General features: G+C 40.0%; 1 protein-coding gene across 1 annotated transcript; it reads right to left on the bottom strand.

Moving 5' to 3' along the window:
• Positions 1–1,156: 1,156 nt before the first annotated feature.
• LOC134006572 (rho GTPase-activating protein 20-like) lies at positions 1,157–19,175 on the bottom strand. The gene is made up of 16 exons (XM_062445487.1): positions 19,116–19,175; positions 14,900–14,985; positions 12,611–12,784; positions 12,259–12,408; positions 11,184–11,225; positions 10,963–11,047; positions 10,784–10,861; positions 9,792–9,858; positions 8,782–9,012; positions 7,462–7,634; positions 7,026–7,190; positions 6,301–6,413; positions 5,876–6,068; positions 4,938–5,069; positions 3,840–4,781; positions 1,157–1,948 (listed from the first exon to the last, which is right to left on the bottom strand). Exons 1-16 carry the CDS (start codon positions 19,173–19,175, stop codon positions 1,157–1,159), a joined length of 3,483 nt encoding a protein of 1,160 aa, XP_062301471.1.
• Between the last annotated feature and the right edge of the window lie 5,612 nt (positions 19,176–24,787).

Raw genomic sequence — 24,787 nt, 5'->3', positions numbered from 1 at the left:
TGCAAAGTGTGCTACAGCATGTGTGAAGTTAACACAGAATGGAAGTGTTTGAAATGTTTGTCCTTTAAAAGCTAAAGAAGTATTCAGGATATTTAAGACCAAATGTCTAAAGAGCAAAGATTCACTTGAACTGGCAAAATAAATGTATCAGTGGCATCTAGAAAAGTCAGTTGAATAATGTAGGGCTGCAACTAAGTTTCATTACAAATTGTCTCATGTGATTGTTTGGTTTAAAAGCGTAAAGACTAAATAAATCGAAGACATTCATATTTTAACAACCTTAAATTGAATAATTAACAGCATTAAAATATGAAGTAAAAATAAATGATCAAAATACTTGATTAACTTTGTAATTAATTAATTAATGTTGCAGCGCTACAGTAATGATGATGATAATCCTTTACAGTTGTCCTCCATAAATACTAAGTTGGCAAAAAGCAGTATAAAGTTTACAAAAGATGCACAGATGTTGAGAAGCATTCCTATAAGAAGGCTAAAAAGTGAATCATCAGATGACCTTAATCTATATTTCACTACAGGCAGTTATATACAATACATTCTCACTTATGTCCCATATTTAACTGTCAATTATTGAGTGTTAACTTTTAATCAAAGGTCAATGCAGGAAAGCACAGAATGTAAATGTGGTTAGTCTGATACTGTCACAGTTTGTAGCATAAATCAGACTTGAATTACTAAACATTTAGCTTTAAGAGTAGAAAGCTCAAATAAACTACCAGTCATTAAGAGATTGTATTTGTTCACAATGAAGAAAGAAAAAGGCAAAACCAGGTAGTTTCTAATTGGCAGGTTTCAACTTTGGCCTGATAGTTTAAAAAAAAAAAAAAAAAAAACACAAGTGACATTGTTCACACAAAACCCATAGATCTAGATCAAGATCAGATATACACTTAATTATGCATTAATGTTATTTCTACAAGGATAAAACTGCAAAGTAAGAATCTCTCTGCATGTGTAAATCCAGACTTTGAAGCAAAAATGTCATTCTCAATGGCAAGAAGCTCTAAAGCAAAAGTTTAAAGTGTGCTTAACTGTAGGGTGTAATGGAACGCCAGCCAGTTTGAAGGAGGTGAGTAGAATAAGTAGTGTAGTGTAGTGACGAGGACCATGTTGACAGCTGCAGTATTGTCAGTAATCACACGTAGGATTCTTCAGCAAACAGGAGCTGGTCAAAGTCTGGCTCTGCTTTGGGGTCGCTGCATCTCCTCAGCCACTCCTTGCGACTCTCCACCACAGCCAGCGCCACCTTCTGGCTGCTCTGGGGGTTGCTGCTGGGGTGAGAGGAGAAGTAGTCCCTCACGGCTTTGGTGGCGTAGGGGGAGAGGCAGAAACGAGACTCTGACGTCCCTCCCTGTGAATCCATCTCAGGTACCTTCAGTCCCGGGTCGCTGGGCAGCCTGGCCCGGGTGTGGGTGGCGGCCCGGTCCACCACCCGCTGTGCGGGTTCAGACCCCCTCCGCTGGTAGATCTTGGCGTCGCGCGTCTCTTCTGCCGACTTCTGTCGTTTGAACAGAGACAGAGAAGGGCCGCTCTGCTTGTAGAACAGAGACGGAGACGGAGACGGCTGCTTCACGTCGTTCACGTCATCCTCTGATGCACCCCTCTGGTTGGTGACGTCACCCCCGCTCAGCTGCCTGACAGTCAGGGGAGAGTCTGGGGACAGGAACCAGGGGGATTTGGGAAAATGTAGGCTCCCGGTAGAACGGTGGTGGGAGGGGGGGCTGCCGTTATCCTTCTTAAGTAGGCGGGGCTTGGTGGGTTCTTTGCGAGGTCTCCCCCTCGCGTTACCCCCTCCTGTATCTTTTGAGGCTTTGCAGGTTTTAGGCTTGAGTTGGTTGCCAAAGATTTTTTCTGCTCCCCTTTCAGCAGTTTTTCCTTTTTCTAGGATAAGTTTTCCAAGCGTAGTCGTCTTGTCAGCGGATCCTCCCTGTTAGCACAAAGAACACAAGTTACACACGTGTGCTCTGTAGTATTGTAACTTGGGATTGGCGGTTTGAGTGTGTGTGTGTGTGTGTGTGTGTGTGTGCGTGCGTGGTGCAATCAGTGCAGATAGCGGAACAGGGGAATTCAATTAGAGGTCGTGTACTTATGGACCGGGCAAAGTGAAAGCGCAGCTTTCAAGCGCAGATCTGGCGCAGACCTGGACCAGACGTGGAGCGGCCGTGGTGCTAAGCCGTCCTTGTGCGAAGGCGGAATTGTGTAAAGGCACGTTAACCTGCGCACGTCAACCGAGCAAGGACACCGACAAGGCCACGACACTAACGCCGTTTACACTCTGGTCCAACCTCTCTATCTTTTCTCTCCCCGTACATTCTTGGCGCTTGGGTACAAGTCGATCGTAAGTGCGCCTCTAATTGTGTTTACAAGAAATAGCTCATTTCAATCCCGACGGCTTTTAAAATAATGTTTTGGTGCCAAACTAAACTAAACTGCTGAAAACCATTCTAACATTCACATATTGTAAATCCCACTGACTCACTTTTTGCAAAGACTAAAGTCTTGCGCCTTCATGCACCCAATCCTCGATTACAGCCTCATCTGTGATCAATCATTCATTCATCAATCAATTAGTGGTGTAGTGGCATCATAGTAAAACAAGACAACAACAAGTCACACAAAAGGTCAATAGTTGGACCACTTTTGAGATGCCTAAGGACACCTACGTGCCAAACCACTAGTATAAATAGGGGGGTCTTCCTTGTTGTATGCCGTGTTCATCGCATCTTCAATAAAGCTGTTCGACTACTTCTGTTCTCGGTCTCTTACTTTAAAAGTTACTAAAGTTAAGTTAAGTTAAGTTAAGTTAAGTTAAGTTAAGTTATCAAAGAATTATCTTACAGTGGGTGTGTATAAGAAGATCCCCAGCACTGTGGTGTGCTGGGGATCTCCTTATACACACCCACTGTAAGATAATTCTCAACTGCAACTTGACCTCTGACAACATGCCTAAAATTCACCCTGACACCAAAGCATTGATTATCAACACACTGAAAACCAGATCCACTGCTGAGGTGGCTGACACCTTCAATGTGTCTCAGCTTCAAGTACAAAGAATAAGAAAAAGATTTCAAAAGACTGGAGATGTTTTTGACAAGCCCAGGTTCAGCAGACCCCGCAAAACAACTGCTCGGGAGGACCGTGGGTGGAAGGCAATATCAATAGCCTCTAAACAACTTTGTCTCCTTTGGATAAAAGCGTCTCCTAAATATAAACGTATTGGATTGAATTAAATTACACAGGTGTACCTAATAAAGACTCCAGTGAGTGTACATGTTAGATACAAAAGGCATTTCATTAGTGACAACAGACTGCACCTGAACTCATCCTCACTTCCACTAAGTATAAATCACTATAATAACCACAATAATATATTGAACATATTAAAATCACAATGATCAGCTCAATAATCATGAGACAGTAAATATCTGACATTAGAAAATAATATACTTTCTAGTGTTTACAGTGATACATTTTCTGCTTACTGATTTATACTTTGAGTTAAAGTGAGGAGTTCAGATGCAGCCTGTTGCCATTAATGAAACTTTTTTATTCAAGTACATTTCCATCTGTCGGCATAAACCTGAAAGTCACTTACTGAAATGTTGTATTGATTAAAAAGTACTCACAAAAGCAGCAAATCTTAACATTTAAGAAGCTTCAATCAATTCATGTTTGATAATATAACTAAAAGTCAAATAGTTAACTGAATTTCAACAACTATGAAAATGTTGATCATACCTCTTTAAATCCTCATTAGATGAGTGTTTAATATAATCTACAGCTGCAGTCTGATGTAATAAGGTACATCTTTTACTCACCCCGGTCTTGTCCTCTTCCTCTTTCTCCTTCTCCTTCTCCAAGTTGTCTTGCTGTGTTAGTGACAGTCTGCGGTCTTTCTTCAGCCAGGAGTTTGGGTGGAGGCCCCTGCAGCCTTTTAACGTCCCCCGGTTGACTGATTCTTTAGGTTGAGAGTCTGTGAGTCCAGCGGAGGTCAGAGCGGAGCTTACAGAGAAGGATGATGAGGGCACATGTGTCTTAGGTGGGTTAAGCCCTCGCCCGGTTGCCCCGGCTTGGTCGCTGTAGAGGGAGTCCAGGGAGTCCAGGGAGGAGCGGGTGGGTGCGGGGGAGATGGGGTCAGAGGAGAGGCTGGAGCAGCTTGCCTCCAGATCTGCTGACCTCCCTCTGAGCAGGTTTAACCCATACTCGCCTCCGCCTCTCCTGTCCCGACCTCTGAAGTCCGTGTGACTGCCGGGCTTACCGGAAACGTCTTCGCCGTCGTTATCCTCGTCGGCTGTTCTTGAAATACGCGGCTGAAGCTTGCTCAAGTACGCTATGGCCGGCTCTGAGCGCCGCCGCGGTCTGTGCCGACCGTCCAGGGACAGGCGATCCATGCTGGAGTTGTCTGTGGTTAAGTCTGGACTGGAGATGTCTGGGTCCGGTCCCCTGCTTCTCCCCAGCGGGCTTAACATAGTTTTGGCGTGGCGTCTGTCTGGGTCGTTGTCTTGGTCGTAGTCACTGAAGGTGAGGATGGAGTCGTAGCTGCCTTGTAGAGGTTTGGATGGAACGCGTCTCCTGTTGCAGAATCCCGGTGAGCCTCCGCTGCTGTTGTCCAACTCGTCGTAGGACGAGTCGGTCAGATGGTAAATCCAGGGATCTGTGGAGCAGAGGGAGGACACGCAGGACAACAAAGGAGAAGAGGATGACACAAATAAAACATGTACTAAGGACTTCAATTCATCTACACAATATATGGTATGCTCCTACTAAAAAGGTCATATTATAAAGGACTATACAATTGTTTTTTTGCCCATCTGACATAAGTACTATTTCAATCTGTTTTCTTTTCCAACGTGAATACATCTAATCTAGCAATACAGCATTACCACACAGTGGATGTGTTAAAATGTGACTTAAACAGAGATATATATCATACCTGATTCCATCTCCTCAGTGTTGAGTCTTTGTGGCGGTCCTCCAAACAGAGAGGAGGGGTCCTCTCCCACAATCTGCTCACAGTGTTCAATCATGAACTTCACCAACTCACAAACCTGCAGCAGAGGAGAAGAGCAAAGACATTAAGACCCATATTCAACCAGGAACAACGGAGCTTCAAATAAATCAACAGTGTAACAGCAGACATTACTCGTTATCTACTTGGTTTTGTTCCCGTCCCGTCACATTTCAAACACTTGTTCTAAAACTACATGTTTGTTCTTTTTTTTATAAAGCTGATTTGAAACATTCTTGTGTGAGAAGCTCGATTGTTTACACTGATTAACAGGTATTAACACACACACACACACACACACACACACACACACACACACACACACACACACACACACACACACACACACACACACACACACACACACACACACACACACACACACACACACACACACACACACACACACACACACACACACACACACACACACACACACACACACACACACACACACACACACACACACACACACACACACACACACACACACACACACAAACAAACAAATATCTTGTTCCACAAACAACATTCAGTTGACACTTTAGGCAGCTCAGCTTCACTCCTAACAAGCTGACATCTTTATGTTCTTAAACAATAACTTTTCTCTCAAAAGGTCTCATTAAAAAAATGGAGTGGAAGTTGTTCTAATCACAGAAGATACTGTTCAGGAGGTGAAGTGAGACGTCAACCTCTGTGCTGCAGACAAAACTAACAGACTTCTTACTGAGCAGTGAGATGGCTTAGACAGATTTATGTAATTGTGTTGCAATGTTATAATAATCCTGCTGCACATTTTTAAAGGTGGCTATTTTTCTCACCTCCACCTCCACCTCCCTTTCTTACCTTCTTTGCACCTTCGCCCTCCACTTCGGGGCTGCAAGGTTCTCCGGGAGGCCAGAGCATGCTGGGAGCGATGCACACGGCTAAATTAAAACTGGTCATCTGATTCTCCTGGGCGTGGCTCTCGATGCCCTGCAGCATGGCCAACAGGTAGCGCAGCAACAGGCTGTTGTGTTTGGGCAGCCGACAAATCGTCCTGCAGAAAGAGAGCAACGACTCCAGTTATCTGATCGATATAAGCTGATTTACTTTGTTTGTGTGTACAGTATATGTCTGCAAACTTGTTAGTGGATTTTAGAAAGACTTAAGTGCCAATAGTAAACATAGAGAATCAGCATCATCCACCTCTCCACTTATTTTACCATCCAAGTCATATTCTTTCTTAGACATCTTACAATAGTGAACAGTAGAAGTACAAGGCATGTTACCTTTTTACGTCCTGCACCTGTTCTTCCTCCTCATCTTCTTCATCCAGCACATCCATCCATTCTTCATGCAGCTCAGAGCACAACAAGCTGCCCGGGATGCTGCGCAGGAAGTCCTGAAAACATGCACGCATCAGCAGATCGGCCCAGTGTAGCATTATGAAAAAAGAAATGACACAAATGATTGTTTATTTCTCTGTTGTGGTTTAGTAAAATGATGTAAGGTTATCATATTGTCATTAACACTAACACGTGTGCTGGTGTGTAAAGATGATGTTAATGTAATCTGGATCTCTTCATGAAGAGATCCAGATTACAGTCTAGGCTGCTCTGGTGTGAACAGCTTGTCCTGCTAACGTAGCTTATAGCCTGTCACACTGAGGATGAGGAGGATAGGAGCAGATTAAATATGAGGTTACAGATATGGGTCGATGAAGTACTAACACATGATGTATGCACACAAGCATGAACACACCACCACACACACACACACACACACACACACACACACACACACACACACACACACACACACACACACACACACACACACACACACACACACACACACACACACACACACACACACACACACACACACACACACACACACACACACACACACACACACACAACCAAAGACCGTTTGACCATGATGCTGGTAGGACAGTTCCATCTGAATGTGAGATAAAGCTTGCAGCTTTTCATACACACACACACACTGATACCTTAAACACTCCAGCTATGATGAAGACGTGGTCTCGTGTCAGAGGAAGCTGAAACACTCCGGCGTCCAGAGTCTCCCTCAGCTCCCTGACTGCCCGAGCCCCCGCAGGCCGCCGGAAGATCCCCCGAGTCCAGGGTCCCTCGTTGTACAGAAACGTCAGCATGTCCTGGTCAGGGAGAATCACAAAATCAAACACAATTATATATACATTTATTCCTTTTGGTTTTTACACTTTATCTCAAAAGGAGAACACAGAATAAATGTGTAGATGCATAGCATGATGGGATTGCCATCAGTAGCCAAAATATTCTAATGCACAGTTTTTTTATGTTTTCATTTGAGAAATGAATCACTCTCAATACTTGAGCAACAAATGGAGGCGGTAACTCTAACTTCCTGCTGTGTTATTGTGTTATTGTGTTACTGTGTATGCTCACCATCACTGGCTTTGGCAGAGCGTCCTCCAGACACACACTGCTGAGCGGATGGTTGAACAAGCAGCCACGAGCGTTGCCGGCGAGGGACAGCTCGTTGAGGTGAGGGGAGGATCCTCTCCAGAAGGCCCAGGTGATGAGTGAACGCCGCCTTTTAAACGACTTCTGAGGGAAATCTAAAAAGACAACAAAGGAGGATACGTGCTCAATAATCCTCATTTTATTTACACTAAACTCATCAATTTGGATCTTAAAAACCACTGTGACAACGTCACCGTTTTTCAACATTAACACAAGCTATTTGTTTCATTTCAATATTCTCGTTGATTGTTTGTTAAACCATTACTTTATCAGTAATCGTAAGCAGATTCATTCCAGGGTTTCTGCAGGTTTGAACAAGTTCAATTTAAGACTTTTTAAGAACTACACAAAGTACAAAAAAGTAAGGAAAATCATAGTCCCGGAATGACTTTCAAACTGATTATCTAAGTTCGACTAGTTAATTACTTATGAACATATAAAATACTGCTGAACCTCCACCACCAGCCACCACAGTCTGTATAAATAATGGGAAACACTGCAGTAAACCTGACTGCCACATTATAATGTCCAGCTGCTAGATTCAAGACAAACTTTAAAGTTAACCAAAGTCTTTCCGGATCAGGCTGACTGTACTGTAAGGTCTCAGTTGTACTTTTAATTCGACATAGTTATACCTAGATCCTTCACAAAGATCTAAAACACACTGAACTAACTGTGAAACCCACCAATGCATTTCTCTAAAAACATTTCAAAAAAATACAAATAGAAAAAAAGCCAAGAAGGAAGCAGTAAATTAAAGTACATATTTAAGACCTAACTAAATGTAACTTAAGACGTAGTATGACATTTGAATAATTAAATGTGATACTTTAACACCTTTTAAGATCCCAGGATACTGGCATACTATCCCAGCTTTGTTGTGTTTTGCATTATATTTGGTTACAGTTCACATTCAGCAAACTTTTGGTTAAAGTAAAACACAGCTAAGTATTAAGCTTAATTATTATTTATTGGGTTTAGTTGTGACTTTAATAAAGATCTTTATGATTTATTCTTGTTCTGCTTTATAAAGATAGTGTTGGGAATGATGTGTGATTAACGATGTTGACTGATACAAGTAACATTGTTACGTGCCAATTGTTAAAAGGGAATTGAATGGAGGGTGTATTTAAGGGGAGATGACTGAATAAATCAGTGTTTACTCATTCAGACAACAGTCCAAGTCTGCCCGCCTACCATCTTCCTTGTCGCTGAAAGAAAGACGATCGACTCTCCTTCCACCTGTGAGTTGAGGTGTGATGACTGAGCAGATGATCTCACCTGCAAACACGTGTTGGAGCGTCTCGACGGGGCGGGGCTTCAGGATGAACTGACACTGCTTGTACACCTGCAGCTGCTCCACCTGCATGGCCTTCTGCCTGTCCGCTGGCGAAGCTGCCGCGTCCCCTCCGCCTCCCTGAGACGACGTGTTCCTCACGTGACTCATCTGGATGCTGAAGGGATACTCGTGACCTGAGAGGGAGAAGAACAGAGTAGTGGAAATTATTGTTAAGCATCGACGGCGACCGTAACTTCATGTTATTACATGTTGTCGGCCGTGACCCCTGACATTCCTCGCTACAGGGAGCTCCGTCACACTAACACACACTCCTCTCTGGGAATAAATGGTAGCAGTGTGTCTAAAATAACCTCTCACCAATGTGTCGGGGCTCATGGGTTTATGCCCTCCAGAGAGAGAGAGAGAGAGAGAGAGAGAGAGAGAGAGAGAGAGAGCGACACACAAGTATAAAGAAGTGTTTATGTGAGACTGTGTTGAGGTGAAGTCACTGAATCACACAGCTTGTTCAGGAAACTCTTTCTGCATGTTTGGAGAATGTCTGCATCATATTCTTGTATTCTTATCTTTAATCTTTTCATTCTTTCTTTGACCTTTTTCTTTTTTAAGTGTTAGAAGTTAGATTCACAAAAAGAAGGAGAGATAATATTGTAGCCTACAGTAGGTGATGATGATGATGATGATGATACTGGATAGAGAGCTGCAGAGATACTGAGAAGTAAAACCCTCAGTAAATAAACCACAATGATAATGATCTGCTATGGTCTCCCTATCAAATTATAGAAAACTCATTCAGATTAAAGACTTATGAAGGACAAAGTCATACATGACTCATACAAGTATGGACCACTCTTCAATTGAATTTGTATTTTAAAGACAAAATGGGTGAATGCCAGAGTTTCTTAAAACACATGTTTGTGCTTCTAAAGAACAAATGTGTTCATGAGTCACTGACCGATGAGAGGATAGGGAGTGTTGTCCCTCTTGGAGATGACCCACAGCTGGTAATCTTTCACGTTCCCCTGTGCAAAAATAGAGACAGAAATAATGAGGGAACTTTATAAAACCTCAGAACAAGAATCCCTAAAGACAGATGTTTAAGGAAGCTGAGACATGACAAAGAAAACTATTCTCTTTCAATGTTTCTCATGTCGTGTGTCAGCTGACAGTCTACAGGGACTTCGTTGCTCTCTGTGTGTTTGGGCTGGTTGGTAACAAACTGTTGGTGAAGCTGATCTTTCCAATATGCTAATTCTGCTTCTTCCTGTGCTCACTTCCTCTCATCTGGACTGTGATCCTGAAATGAATCCAGGTCTGACGTCATCAAGGAAGTTCCCTTAAATGAGTCTCAGAGTAGAGAAGAGGTACAGGTGGATCTTATGGGGACAATTTGTAAACGGCTGATCTGATGACACAGTAGAAGTGATGTCTGGTTGCTACGGAAACAGCAAAACTGATATTATTATTTTTCCCTATTTTAACACTGTTTATTTGGGAAACTGCCTGAGAGAAACAAGAATAACTGCAGTGTTTGTGGAGTTTATTCATGAATAAAATAAAAAATGATTGGGAGTGTTTTCAATCTTAATGGCTCATTTTACACTGTTATCACTTGGCCAGATGTTAAATTAGCCATTACACATTATCAGCAACTTTGTCAACATTGATTTCATATTTAATTATTTTCATATTTTCCGTTCTAATCATATCAGGCAGCCTGAATCAATATGTGTCCTCTACAGCTGCACAGTGGGGGTTCTAATTACTCCTCTATTAGTCTCAGCCTGGAAAGAACACATCTATTGTATCTGTAGCCTTCACTTACTAGTGACATGTTTCATTTTAAGTGTGTGACATACTGGAGCATCAGTCATCAGGTCCATATTCTCATCACATAGACTCATAAACACCATTAATCAATGAAAGTAGAATAGCTTTGTTACTCACTATGACGCCAAACTGCTGCAGAGCCAGTCGGACCACCTCATTGGTTGAATCTGAGTTGCTGACAGGAAGCGTCTTGGTCTGATGAGCAGAAACACACAGTGGGTTTATACATGCTACAGAATCAACAGGACTTCACATCACAGACTCATACAATCTGAAAAACATCAGTGTAAACTTACAACAGCAAATGTATTGATTCCCTTCCCGTACACTCTGAGAGGAATAGTTTTAGGCTCTTCATTCTCCTTCTCTTCTTTAATGCGACTGCAGAGAAAGTAAAGATGGAGGACCACATGTGAGATGTTTATGTCTCTCTCTCACACACACACACACACACACACACACACACACACACACACACACACACACACTTCATGTTGATGCAGGATTCAGAGTTTACCTTTTGAGGAGAGAGAGCCATTTCTCCTTCTGTTCTGTTGAGCTGAGAGGAAACATAAGAAGTCGGGTCAGTATACTCAGCGTGTGTTCCTGAGCATGAATGAGTGAGTCATAACACACTATTTCTCAACTGGCGGTCATTGTGCGGTTCATTTATTTTTAAAGCTTTTTAATGAGGAATTCTGACTGGATATGAACACATATTTGCTGTCTTTACAATGAGTCGGTTGATTTTTAACAGTGTGGCCTGAGGTTTTATTTATTTGCATGGTGAAAATGTGTGCTTGACTGTGAATGGAGCCTCTGTACAAGCACTTATGTCTCAGCATGTGTGTTTAAGGTCAAGTTTACACCTCTGGCAGCATCAGCAACATGTTTACTGCTGAAACATCTTACAGCCTGTGACGTAAAGCAGAGGGAATGTGAGCTCATGTCTCATCAGATTCAGGCCAGGTCAAAACTACTATAGACTGTGGTGTAAAACAAATGTGATTACAATAAAATCAGCATCATTATAAGCTGTTGTTGAGGTTGTGTTTACCTTGAAGCCCAAAAGTATTAGTGTGTTTTAATACATTTAACACATAACATGTGTAAATATTTGTGTGTGTGTTGAATTCAGTGTTAATTTCACTACTGAAAACTATGATGATCAGCAACTAACTAAAATAAATACTTTTTTTTTTTTTTTTAAATATATGAGTCGTGTTCAAAACAGTAAAAGCAACAAAATCAACTCATTATTGTTTAAACCTATTTAACAAACTGCAAACATCTGCACAATGATTACATTACATCATATGATCTGAACTGCTTCAAACACAGTGTCTTCTTTAGAGGTTGATTGAGCAGCTTGACTCATATCTTTAACATTATGTCTCTGCCTCTAACAGTAACTAATGTTAGTATAGACTGAATGTATTCACAATCCCTCCAAAAATTAGATAAGAAGCATCAACGTCAACGTGAGCATCAACAAAACAGCTGGAACAGACAGCATCATGACAGCAGTCGTTTTGTGTTTACAGGTTATCAGTAGATGTGTGTGTGTGTGTGTGTGTGTGTGTGTGTGTTACCTAAACGTAGCGACACAGTTGTAGGTGGGCCATCCCATGACGAAGCTTCTCTCCTGGTTTGTGCTTCCCTCGCACACCTCCTCCATGCAGTGTGCCGTCCACATCTCGCACACACACACCTGAGCCTTCTGCTTGAAGTGGTTGGCTGACCTAAAAACACAAAGACACAACCATGAGTGTGAATGCACCTAACACTAAAATACAGTAAGATTAACCTCAAATCCAAGAATTAACCTGGGTTACCACTGAAATACACAAGGAGCAGAATGTTGCTAAACTGCTCAGCACAAGGATAAAAATACACACACACACACACACACACACACACACACACACAAACACAAACACTTACTTGGCTTTGGCAATGACCAGTATGTCGTTGAACATGAAGAGGTGTCTGTCCTGAGTCTGCATCCCCGTCTTCAGCTGAGCGTGTCCGTGGAGAAGAAAGGACCTATCAGGGCTGGTCAGGAAGGACTGGACCAATGGGCAGGTCTCTGGACACACAGGAAGCAGGAAGTTCTCCCTAGAATCCAAACACAGGGTCAAGGACCATGTCAGGTGTCGTTTCTTGTATTACTAAAGCAGAGAAGAACACCTGGCATTAACAAGCAATCAGATAATCATCTGATTTATGAGTCTTTGTGACTGGATTTCAATATGTAAATAGTAGCTAGGCAGAGCTGGAAGACTTCACACGTAACAGGTCAAGGGAGGAACTATCACGATGTCTGGATCATTTTTTGGAAGGGGATACATGTCAGCTAACATACTGTTTTGTTCAAAAAGGGAGAACGAGCTGAATGTACGTAATGGAAAGAAAACAAACATATTTTCTCTCTAACTTCTGAAAGACTCATGCCTCCTTTTCTACTGTCCCAAAGTAACTCTCACGTCTTATCTAACGCACTAACTTACTTTCCTGACAGCGTGACTGAGTGGTAATGCTGAGCAGCAGCTAACTCATATCTATGAGGAGATGTTTGAGGTTCTGACTCCATGTTGGACGTCCCAATGAGAGCAGAAACTAAGCGAGTCAGCTCATGTTTGTTATGATGGGTGGTCAGTGGTTCTTTTATTACATTATTCACTTCAGCTCTCCGTCTCTCCCTCTAATAGCTCGGGCCTCCGTTTCAAGGATTTGGAGGTGTGCAAAAATGACTCCCCTCCCCTCCTCCTCTTCCTCCTCCTCCTCCCTCCTGTCCCTATCACCACAGACTCACCACTGTGCATCAGTGCAGCAGCTTAATATCCTCCAGCCTCACATACAGCAGTACCGACACACATTCATTTTGCATGATCGGCTTGTGTTTTGCATTCAGTACAGAGCGATAAGAGATCAAAAGGTTACTTGCACTCTTCATTATGTAAATAGTATTATGCAATTTTAAGTCATTGGTGATTATGAGAGCTGAGTGCAGTGCCGGGTCAGGCCATATCTAAAGTCACAGAACATGAGCACTAACATCCTTAAAATCATGATTCTCCTGGGTAAGAATGTGAAGAGGGAACTTGTTGATGAATGGGATTGACTGTAAGGGACCACACTTCAATGTGAGCAGCTTGGTGGAGAGCTGTAAACACTCCGGCTCTCTGAGAGCAGGGTGTGAGGCTGCTGGGTGCTGCTGGGTGCTGCTGGGTGCTGCTGGGTGCTGCTGGGTGCCGCTCAGTCAGGTGCTAAACCTCTGCAGGAGCTTTTTAATGAGTTTATTTCTTCCTCACTTTCCCAATCCATATGGTCAAAGACAGGGCTATTAATAGAAGCCTGATCCTCTGATAAGTCTGGTTACAGCAGGATTATCTATCCCAGTGGATTCAACACCTCACTCTGTGTTGCACCTGGGGCATGTAAACGTGTGTGTGTGAGCACATCAAGGTGTGTGTGTGTGTGTGTGTGTATGGGGGTTTTGTCAGAGTGACCTGACCTCAGTGACCTCGATGTTAGGACGCAGTGTGAGGTTGTTAGAACTAACGGAGTCACCGTGTTGAACGCTGTTGATAACCATGATGACAGTCAACACTAACTACTGCTGGTAGACTCACAACACAAACACAGGTTAGCAGCTTCAGGCTCATCGTGCTGCTTCTTGTTCATTATTACAGTTAAAGACTAATCACCAGTAACAGCAGACTTAATAAGAGTTCTTCCACCATGGCAGAAAAATGCCACATATATGATTACTCACAAACATATTCAGACAGCTGCATCAAATCAATTCTTTAAAAATAAAACTAAATATATACTTGACAATAACTGCAGTGAAAAATTACAATACACTACAGCTGCACTCTTATTTGATTGGACTTTTATAGGATGCATTTATTTCAAACATCAGCTGTATCGATAATGTCCAGTAGTGCACTCTACACTCTGTATTATATTTGTTTGTCTCCAATTACATTATAATTAAAGTAATATTATACATTCATTAGTAATACATTTTTTTATTGTGTGAAGTTCAACTGTGGTTCATGTGAACTTTGTGATCACTCGTATTTATTAAACTTGATATTATGGAGTATATATCAGGTACTATAAGGAGCTCAATCAGGAGTAAATACAAGCATATTGCTGCCTCCAATTTATTGTTAAATTAGTCAATTTGATGATATTTGACATGTAAATATACTCTTACAGTACCTGGAGAGAGTCTTGGACCTGTTGAGAGCCTTTGTGATGACCATTGACGGGGCGGACTGACGCCGATAACTCTGAGACTTCATCCTCTGAAAGAGACAAAGAAAGAATGCTGAGAAAGGAGCTTGACTTCTCAAAATAGATCTAAATCATTGTTTGACTGCATGTAACTATGACAGGGTGTTACAGAGGGTTACCTTAATCTACTTTACAATCTACTTTTTTTTTGGCTACTCTTAGAATTGTTAAGACGAACATTCATCCTGTTTCCAGATTACAGAGATTAAGACGTCCAGGTTTAATTGAGACGACACAACAAAATAAAGGATACATTTAGAGACTGAGAATTGAGTTAAGAGCCAGAGAGGCTTTAATCTGTCTCCGAACAGAAACAAGTATCTACAGTATAGGAGAAATACCACACTAACTAAGCAATTCTCTTCTTTCCTGTTAGTCTCTGTAAAAAGACTCAAACCCACAGAGAGAGGTGAACAGGTACACTCTCATCTTACATCATGTTTATACTCTCCTCGTTCATTACATAAGCATCCTGATGTTCAGCGCATTCATCACGGCAGAGGCACTGACCGTGGCCTCCAAAATGACAAAGAGGAACAGCGCGCACACATATTAAGGCTGTATTACCTTCAGTACAGAGTAGCCTCTATCTGTTTCTGCCATGACACTGCTGACCTCTCTCACGCCTCAACAACACAGTAAAAAATGACCGTTCTGCATATAAAGTATGTTAGAAATGTACCTTTGCATATAAAGTAGACTAGAAATTCATCTATCATCATACGTCTTAATTTAAGACCAAAAAAAAGTGATTGATTTGGTTCAACATTAAATCCCATTCATAACACTTCGCCATCCCACTGTTCCCATTGCATATGGCTATATTGGGATCCTATTTCTCTTGGCTGGATCCTCTTATCCTTGTTTCCCCACGAGGATCATTAAAGTTGCATTTCATCTAATTGTGGAGGGGATTTATGAGTGTGAAGCAGCGTGACAAACAAGCATTACATAAGCACAGTTCTTTCATTGTATGTCAGATTAACACGCTGTCATTGTGAACGGTCGGCTAATGCTGTTTATTATGGTTGTTCTCACCAGGGGGGGGGGGGGGGGGGGGGGGGGGGGTGAAGAGGTGGCTAGGTTATGACGAGGTAACTTTTAAAGATGGTTTTGTTTTAAATGGTAATTACATGTTTTGGTTTGTAGTAAATCTGCTCTATTACTGTATAGACCTTTTATCAACTTTTATCATTCAACTTTTAATGCAGAGGCAGGTTTTAATTGTCAGGATCTTTATTATCCAGATTGTAGAAGCCTTATGTGAATAAACCTGAATATCCGATTGCAGACATGTTCCCTTGAAATGATGTAATTAATGGCAGCCTGGAAGTCAAAGTGTAACTACTGTAACTATGGGAAAAAGCCAGTGTAGATTAAACAGTTCAGCTCCATCATGAAGATAAAGACTGACTTCATCTACTTCTTTAATGCCTGAAAGAATCTGAGTTCAAACAGGTTGACAAAAGACAGCCTTTGTTTCATCTAGAACCAATTATGACAGCATTGAGCATGTTCACCATCTTAGCTTAGCATTTTAGCATGCTGACATGCTAGTTAACATTAAACACAAAGCCAAGTGGAGGTTAGCATTGTGCTACGCAAAACTCAAAGAAGTTATTGCAATCCATCCTGATAGGAACAGAAATCTGTGTACAAAATGAATCCATCCAATAGTTCTTACAACATCTCACTCAAAACCACAAATGTCAGCTTCGTGATGGCGCAACAGGAAATCCTCATCCTCTGGGGATCATGAATGTCTGCAAAAAAATGTCATGGCAATCCATCCAATAGCTGTTGAGAAACTTGAGTCTAGACCAACCGACCGACGTCATTCAGCAATCTGTCTGGAAAGATCAATCCCGCTCTACTCTACAACCTCCGTCCAAGCCTAAACATTTCTGACATTTCACAATATAATATCATTGGTTTAGTCGGGTCACAGGCCGGTGAAACATTCCTTACACCCCCAGCTACAACATTACAATGTTAGCTTTCAGTCCTAAAAATAAACTCACATAAGATCACATGGAGATATGGCTTTTCTGCAGGGAAACAAGTGTATTGACAAACAGCAGATCAGCTCCAACATTACAACACAAAGCACATTTAGAGAGAAGTCAAAGTGTTTCCAGACCATCGTAAGGTCAGCAGGTGCCGGCTTCACACTTTTAAAAGCACAATGAAACTTTTCACTAAAAGAACAAAGTTTCATCGAATTCAAGTTCATCTATCTTTAAAATGCATTTAAAGTGGAAACTATTGTAGAAGTGATGTAATTACAGTTTGTAATGGTGTGGATCAGGCCAGTAACAACACCTGACACACAGTTGCAGTGATGAAAGATGAGGAGAACACAGACCATGATGCAATCTGATTCTCACTGATGTTATAAAGCTTTCATTAACAGTAGAGGGAATCATTACAAGAGGAGCTGCACCTCCCCACTGCTCACTGTATGTGAGATGAATGGTTTACTGGTGATGTGGTACACTTGTGTATCTGTTTAAATCAGAGCACACAGGTAAGAAGAAGCTATATTAATCATGAATGAAAACAAGGACACAGAACACACTGCAGCCTGTGCACATCACCATGACTTCATACAGCTGATAACCAGCAGACTGACATTAGTCGGATACTAAACAAAACTAGAAAATCAACTGAAACTATTGATTATTGAAATAAGCTCAAGTTCTCAGTGCAGATAACTTTAGACAGTTATGATCATATGTATGAATTATTAATTCACATATATGATTACATAGTAACATACACCAATCATTTGTTCAAAGTATTAAAATGAGTTGACCTTTTAGTGGTGAAGGTTCAGGGTTTAACTACAGTGGAGGCTAAGCCTGTTTACTGATTTATACTGACATGAGAGCAAAGATAATGACATTTTATAGCAATATACATGTCTTATATAAGTGAATTATTATTTTGTCTACAATCCCCTCATAGCATCCACCACTGATGTATAAACAGTTAATGACTGCTTGATAACACAGCATTGCTTTACATAATATATCATGATATATGCTTCAGAGATGCAACTAACATGCAGTTTTTTCTTCCATGCATTTTATTATTATTATTTTAAACATCATGTACCATTACTTCTGGGCCTATGTCTTTACCTCTGTGCTCCTAGTTGCCTTGTTTTTATCTGCCGTGTGTTTTTTTATTTCCTTTTGTAAAGTACTTTGTAACATTGTTTAAAAAAGTGCTATATAAATAAAGTCTATTATTATCTATTATCATATGGAAACAATAATAAAAAATACATTACATAAACGTTTAAGTGAATATCAAAATATTTACCTATTTATTATTAATTAATTAATTATTTATTTTTGGTCAACCAACTAATCAATTCTTTGTATCAACTCTAATATTAGACACATGATCAAATACTCCTTGATAAGACATTTCATCAACTAATTAGACTCATTATATAAGGTTATAATAACTGTTGTATCATGAGACCTAGCATTCATTATTGCTTATTCGGCAGTAACAGCTGCTTCTTGAGGACTTTATTATTTATTATTAACAGTACCTGCTCACATTGGTATAAACCGTTTATGACGTGTTTAAAGTGCTTATAAATGATATTAGATCAAATGAGTTTGATTGAATTTTAAATAGGGTTTAAATGACAAACTACCAAAATTTGTGTTAATTTAATGTTTTGCTATTAATCAGCAATAATTAGCGCGTGTTTCCTGCGTTATGACCGTCATACTGTTGGTACACTATCTGTCGGTCATCGGTCTGTAGTTACTTTACAATCACCTTAATTAACGCAGTCCTACTATTTCCAAACACGCCTACAGTTGGTTATTATGGTCTGGTTCATTTCCTATGCTTGAAATAAAAGCACTAACCACTCATCCGTTTACAATTAACTCATCTAGGCTACATTTGGGGAAACGCATCCATATTTTCAACTGCTTATAAAGGAGCTAAAAAGATTAAAATGAATGCACTCTTATATGATAAACTGTCTCGTTTTTCACGTTAAATTCAACACAAAAAACACCAACTATTTAAAGGAATTCTGCGCATTTCTGCTACTATTATCATGAATAAACAAACATAAACATGAACATGGATGGAGATTGGATAAACTTACCCGTCTGTTTTCTTGCTGTGCGCCCCGGCTGAGGCTGTCCTGTTGCTGCTGTGGAGACATGTCCATCCAGCCTGCAGCCGCACCGCGGTTCACTGTCACACTGTCCTCAGGTGATACAGGGGAGAGAGAAATCCCATTAATAACCTCGGCGTCAGGAAGAAACAAACCATCTCAACACAAGTTTACAAGCTGCTGAAAAACGTTTAGTCTGCAACAAGGGCGCGCGAGAGGAAAACGGAACACAATTCTGATGAGTTAAAAACAAAAGCAAAGCTGAGCTGATCCACCAGCTCTGTCTGTCTCTCTCTGTGTGTCTCTCCTCACCATCAGTGGAAGGTTGTGCTGTAACTAAAGGCACGTCCTGTCTGGATTATCAGTTGCTGTGCCACTTCTTAATGCGTCTTTACGCGCATAACGGAGGCGGCGCCAACACGCTGCAAAAAAAAAAAGGTCCACCTATTTTTAACTAAATTGTTCCATTCATTAAGTACACAATCACATTTTGCCTAAAAAACAACAATGAACAAAGTGAGATTATTAGGTAAGAACGTTAGTTGGCTTTGGGGATCTAGTTTGGTTACAGACAGCTCTATAATAAAATACATTTACTTCACTCTGCTGTCCATCAATAAACTGTGTTCTTCTGTGCTGAAACAAACCAGCCTGCAACTCACTGCTGTCTATTAGCAGATAGGCTACTAGATAACTGGTAGTAGATTACACTTGTGCATAAATACACAAACATTTCTCAGTAGCTGGAAAGAGTTATTAACATGAATCAAATACTGACTCTAAATTAAGCTGGTACAATCATACTTTTTATCTGTTTAGGTAATAAGCATTACTTGTTTTAACTTTATCACATTCATTTTTACATGTTTAACTACATTATTTCATCAATTTTAGGTATATGAAAGGATTCTAAGGTCCTACAATGTTCTTAAGATGGACATTTTAAAGAGAAACACACAATCTAAAATATAATGAAACAGATAAAATGACATGAAATTAACTTCTGTTTGGCTTCCTGGATACTGTTGGTCATCTTTAATCAAATAAATAATTCATAACTTTGCCTAATCTTACCAGACTTTTCCTGCCTCAGCTGGAAATCATGATTACATACAATGATATTTCAATGCTCTGTATCTATGATTGTTAACAGTAGTTTTTATGAAGGACTACGCCTCCCAAATGCCAAATGAGTCTAATTTGTTCCACGTATTGAGTTTTAAAACCGTTTGTCTACCAACATTTAATAGAGTTCAACCTCTCTGGTGTCTGATTGATCCGATATATAAGTAAAACCTCTGCGTCTGATGGTCTGAGATTAAAACCAGTGACAAAGTATAAACACACAGTTAAATCAATAAATATCAACAGACTAAACATTCCTGGGAACATTTTCCAGCTCTAAACCGATCAAAGTTATTTAGAGCCAACAGACAAACATGATCAGATTATGGGTCAACAGTTTGAGTCTGATGCTCACTGTCAGTACAGTAGCTTCAGGCTCTCCATCAGTCTGAAGCCACATTATTAGATTCCAGTGTCTCTGGGAAAGTCACGAATAGTACCGACTATAATCTAGGCCATAAAGGTTATAATGTAGGGCACATTCAAACCCTAAATCAAGTGATGCTCCTTCAATTAACTTTACATATAGACACTAGCTTTTTTAAGGCAGGTGTTAATGTTACAAAGCTGTAATAAACAGATTAAACATCTTAATTTATGCCAACTAACATAATGGATGGAAATGAACACCACATTAAGGACAAACTTGGCACATTTTCAAAAGGAGTAATAAGTATTGCCCCAAAATCAATTGTCCCTTCTGGAAACAGAAGTGGGCCACAAACTGGGCTAAAGAAGAACGAGGCCAGAGAGTGAACAGAGACTCAAAGTATTCGTTCCCCAAATTGGCCGCAATCAGCCCCGTTAAAACTGGATCACTTCAATGATTACCTTCCCTCGTGTTGATAATGAGCAGCCTTGGGCATGGCAGAGAAAAGCAACGCGCCCCCTCCTTGCTGGTTCCCACCCGTCCCTCCTGCAAACATACTTTTTCTACCCTTAGAACATCAATCAGGGTATTTTTTACTGTATTAAAGACGTAATCCAGATGTTGGTCTCGCCAAAACCTGACACTTAAATTCAGGCACCATGCCAAGTTTTCACTCAGTTTGAGAGAAGATGTGACTTCTGATTATAACAAATATAATATGAATGGTTAATGATCCCAATGCTGGATCAATAACTGTCAGCCGGTGCCCTAAATCATTTGAGATGTATGAGTTATATCTGCTAAGAAACACAAGAAAAGTTGTTGTAGAAGTTTCCTGCTTGACGAGAATTGGACTAAAAAATGTGACAAACAAAATGATCCTGCTTCAACATAGCAAGTATTTTCGTGCATCAATTACAGAGATGGCCCAATTAACAAGATTAAATGTTTGAGGTTATAATATAGCTCACTGTAACAGCATCCAATCTCATTTATATTGTCAGTTTTAATAGGACAAGAACACTTATCTACAAACATGACTCAGCAAAAAACTGTTTCAACAATCTCTCTGGAATCACTACAGACTGACAGTTACAGTATATTTGAATCCAACATTACAATATTAGCTGGTGGAGTGATTAATGAATTTAACAGAGTTCATTCATTCGATTCTGTGCAACTGTGTTTTCCCCTGAGAGTGAAATTCTCCCTGCAGCCAGATGGCTGATATCAATACTACTGTGACTCATGAAAACCAAACAGTAAATAATTCATATGAATCATCAATAATGGTCAGAAATCAGAGGCATCAACGCAATGTAGTTTCACAAATCATCTTTATTTAATGTGCACGAAAATTTGAAAATCTACCTGTGGAATCACATTTAAGAAATATGTTGGATTTCTATTATTTAATATAAATAATTATAACAGATAAAAAGCAGCGAATGTTTATAAATTAAATGCAGGCAGCTACTATTTATGAATTACTAGTTAACACACTAACAGGCACATCTCAATTGTGTGGTCATTTGTTAGATCAGAAATGTCACAAAAATAGTACAAAGAATTAAAGATTGTTCAGGATGATTCATGTAAAAAGTGTTTTCTTCTTCTTTTGCACTCTAGTTAATAATGTCGACACGACATTTTTAAATGTCTTTGTTTCTCTGTATTTCAGAGCATAAGATGCAAACTTGTGTTTATTCATTTCTTCTTTTTGAGTTAATACCAAGAAGCAATGGTGCCTGAATCCCTGTGTAATGACCTTTAACCTGTGTGTTTCATTGATTTCATTGATCCCCTCATCCTCATTCTTCAGAACAGTTTGGAAAAGAGTACGCACTTTCAAAAAACTACTTGGCAGGTGATTGGATGAACCATCTGGCTATCACCGCCTATCATTGTCTCACCTATCACTTTCTCATCCTGCTAGAACTCTGATTGGTCCGAACTAACGGTGGTTCAGACACAAGCCGTACTAAATGATTGTGTGTGGGCATGTGTGTGTGTGGGGATTTACCTCTTCCTTGGCAACATCACTGGAGGCAGTACAAAAGCAGGGCCTGTAAGAGATGACAAAGAAGACTAATTAAAATAAATATTCTATAACATTTAACCAACTACTAAAACAACATGTATAAATCATGTGTTATTTTATGCAGTTTGTGGCATACTGGTGCAAATATAGATGAATTACAAGATGATAAGACAAGTAAAAGTGTTTTTCCATTAAATCTGCAGAAGTCATTCTTCACTTTGTCCAAAATCATCTCAGCTGTCAAATCAGCTGTCAAGCATTTTTTAAAATTCTGACATTAATATTATGGATATTATATGGATTGTCTATATATCTGGGGACTAGTGGAGCATTTATGAACAACAAAATATGATCTGTCAGTATGTTAAGTTTGATCATGTGCGTCTCCAAACTACAGCAGTAAAACATTAATTGCCTGCCTAATGCAAATCAAGACATGGTAAATGATTCAACACTTCTCCATTAGACACACAGAATACAGAATGAAATCAATATTTAATGATAAGTGCATCACTTTATCAATCACGTAGACCACCAAACACCTGGCTTCCCATTTTGAAGCTCTACATTAAAAAGCTCTTTTGAAGCTGTGTTTTAGTTGCCCTAAAATTAAAGACAAGTCTGGTGATGTTCTATTTTTTCTTTATCTTTTTTGTATTGTGAACAGTGAGAAGTGTCACAGACAGGTGGAGAAGTCCTAGTATTGAGATATGAACTGATACAGTGCTGGTTTTGGTGTTTTCATGGGATGTCTTGACAATACAAATATAACTCCATACTGATTTCACAGTTTAAATCATTAAGCTTTCTTAATGAGCATAATGTCAAATGGCATAGACAGTATAAGGATTATATTCATCTGTAATATGGGTCCATGTCTGACCTAAAATCCAACTGGGACCAACTCCAAATTATAATCAGTCTAATCATGGTGGGTCAGGTCTCTGGTCTGTGTGTCAGTTATCTAGTACCTCTGAATGGATCCGCTCTTATTTGACACATCTTAATCATCACTAATATTTTAGGAAATCAGGATTGTATTAGGGTCAGACCAGGGTCAAAATTAATAGACACATGGGGTTGGAGTGGGATTTTTTTAGGGATGTGTTATTTATCACTATGTTAACATGGACTCATTGTTTGACCTCTGTAAAACTGTGTTATGTCTTTATAATTTGTAATAAGTTGATGCTTTTGCAACGTTTCACCACAGAAACCATGATATAAACTGCTTCCTTAATTCTAACATAAGATATGATAAGTGAAATATACAGAACTACTTTATGTGTTTAAGTGTGACTGGTGAAATGATACAAGATTTTAAAAAAAAACAAAGAAATATGTTTACCTGGTATAAAACTATTCCTTAGCATCCATGACACTGGACAGGGTAAACCATTCCCCACATCCAGTGAAATGAAAAGCTCTTACAGTCAACCACAGAGAGCCAACGCTGTTTGATTATGGTCACACACACACACACACACTGAGATACTACACCGTCTTTTCATTTTGTCAAGTCACACACACACCGTTGTTCCAACTATCAAAAGTCCCAAACTCCCCCCGCCCTCCATGCACCCTTCACTAAATGTAGTGTAATATGTACCATGTTATTAAAACTCACTCACACTTATGATTTATAAAACATTCAAACCTAAATCTGTATCTGCTGACATCTACTGGTGAATGGTGAGGGATTAAACTGGCCATCTATTAGCTGGTCACTGGGAGAGATGATACCATCTACTGTACTGTCATCATTACATCACCTTACACCAACCAGACAATCCTAAGTTTGGGTTTAGAGGCCATGTAACGTTACTTTCTCAGGCTTATTTCAATACTGATGACTCTCCAGTGTTGATAGAGAACTAAGGTATGTAAAGGTAAATTACAACAGATCTGAGTATAAACAAACATGACTTTAGTACAGTACAAGGCTTTACACTATATGGGGTGGATGAGGGAAGTTATCAAGCAGAATTTTGTTTTAATCTCATTTTATAGTCAAAACCTCTTAAAATCACAAAGACACAACTTACTAAAAAAAATGTTTTATTTCTCTTCACCATCAAATACAGGTTGCACTGAAGCTGCAGGAAAATTCACTCTTTGTATGAC

Source organism: Scomber scombrus, chromosome 24 (genome assembly GCF_963691925.1).
Source record: "Scomber scombrus chromosome 24, fScoSco1.1, whole genome shotgun sequence".
In the NCBI taxonomy this organism is placed as follows: Eukaryota; Metazoa; Chordata; class Actinopteri; order Scombriformes; family Scombridae; genus Scomber; species Scomber scombrus.
The sequence above is the reverse complement of the archived record's forward strand: the minus strand, read 5'-3'. Positions and strand labels throughout refer to the sequence as shown.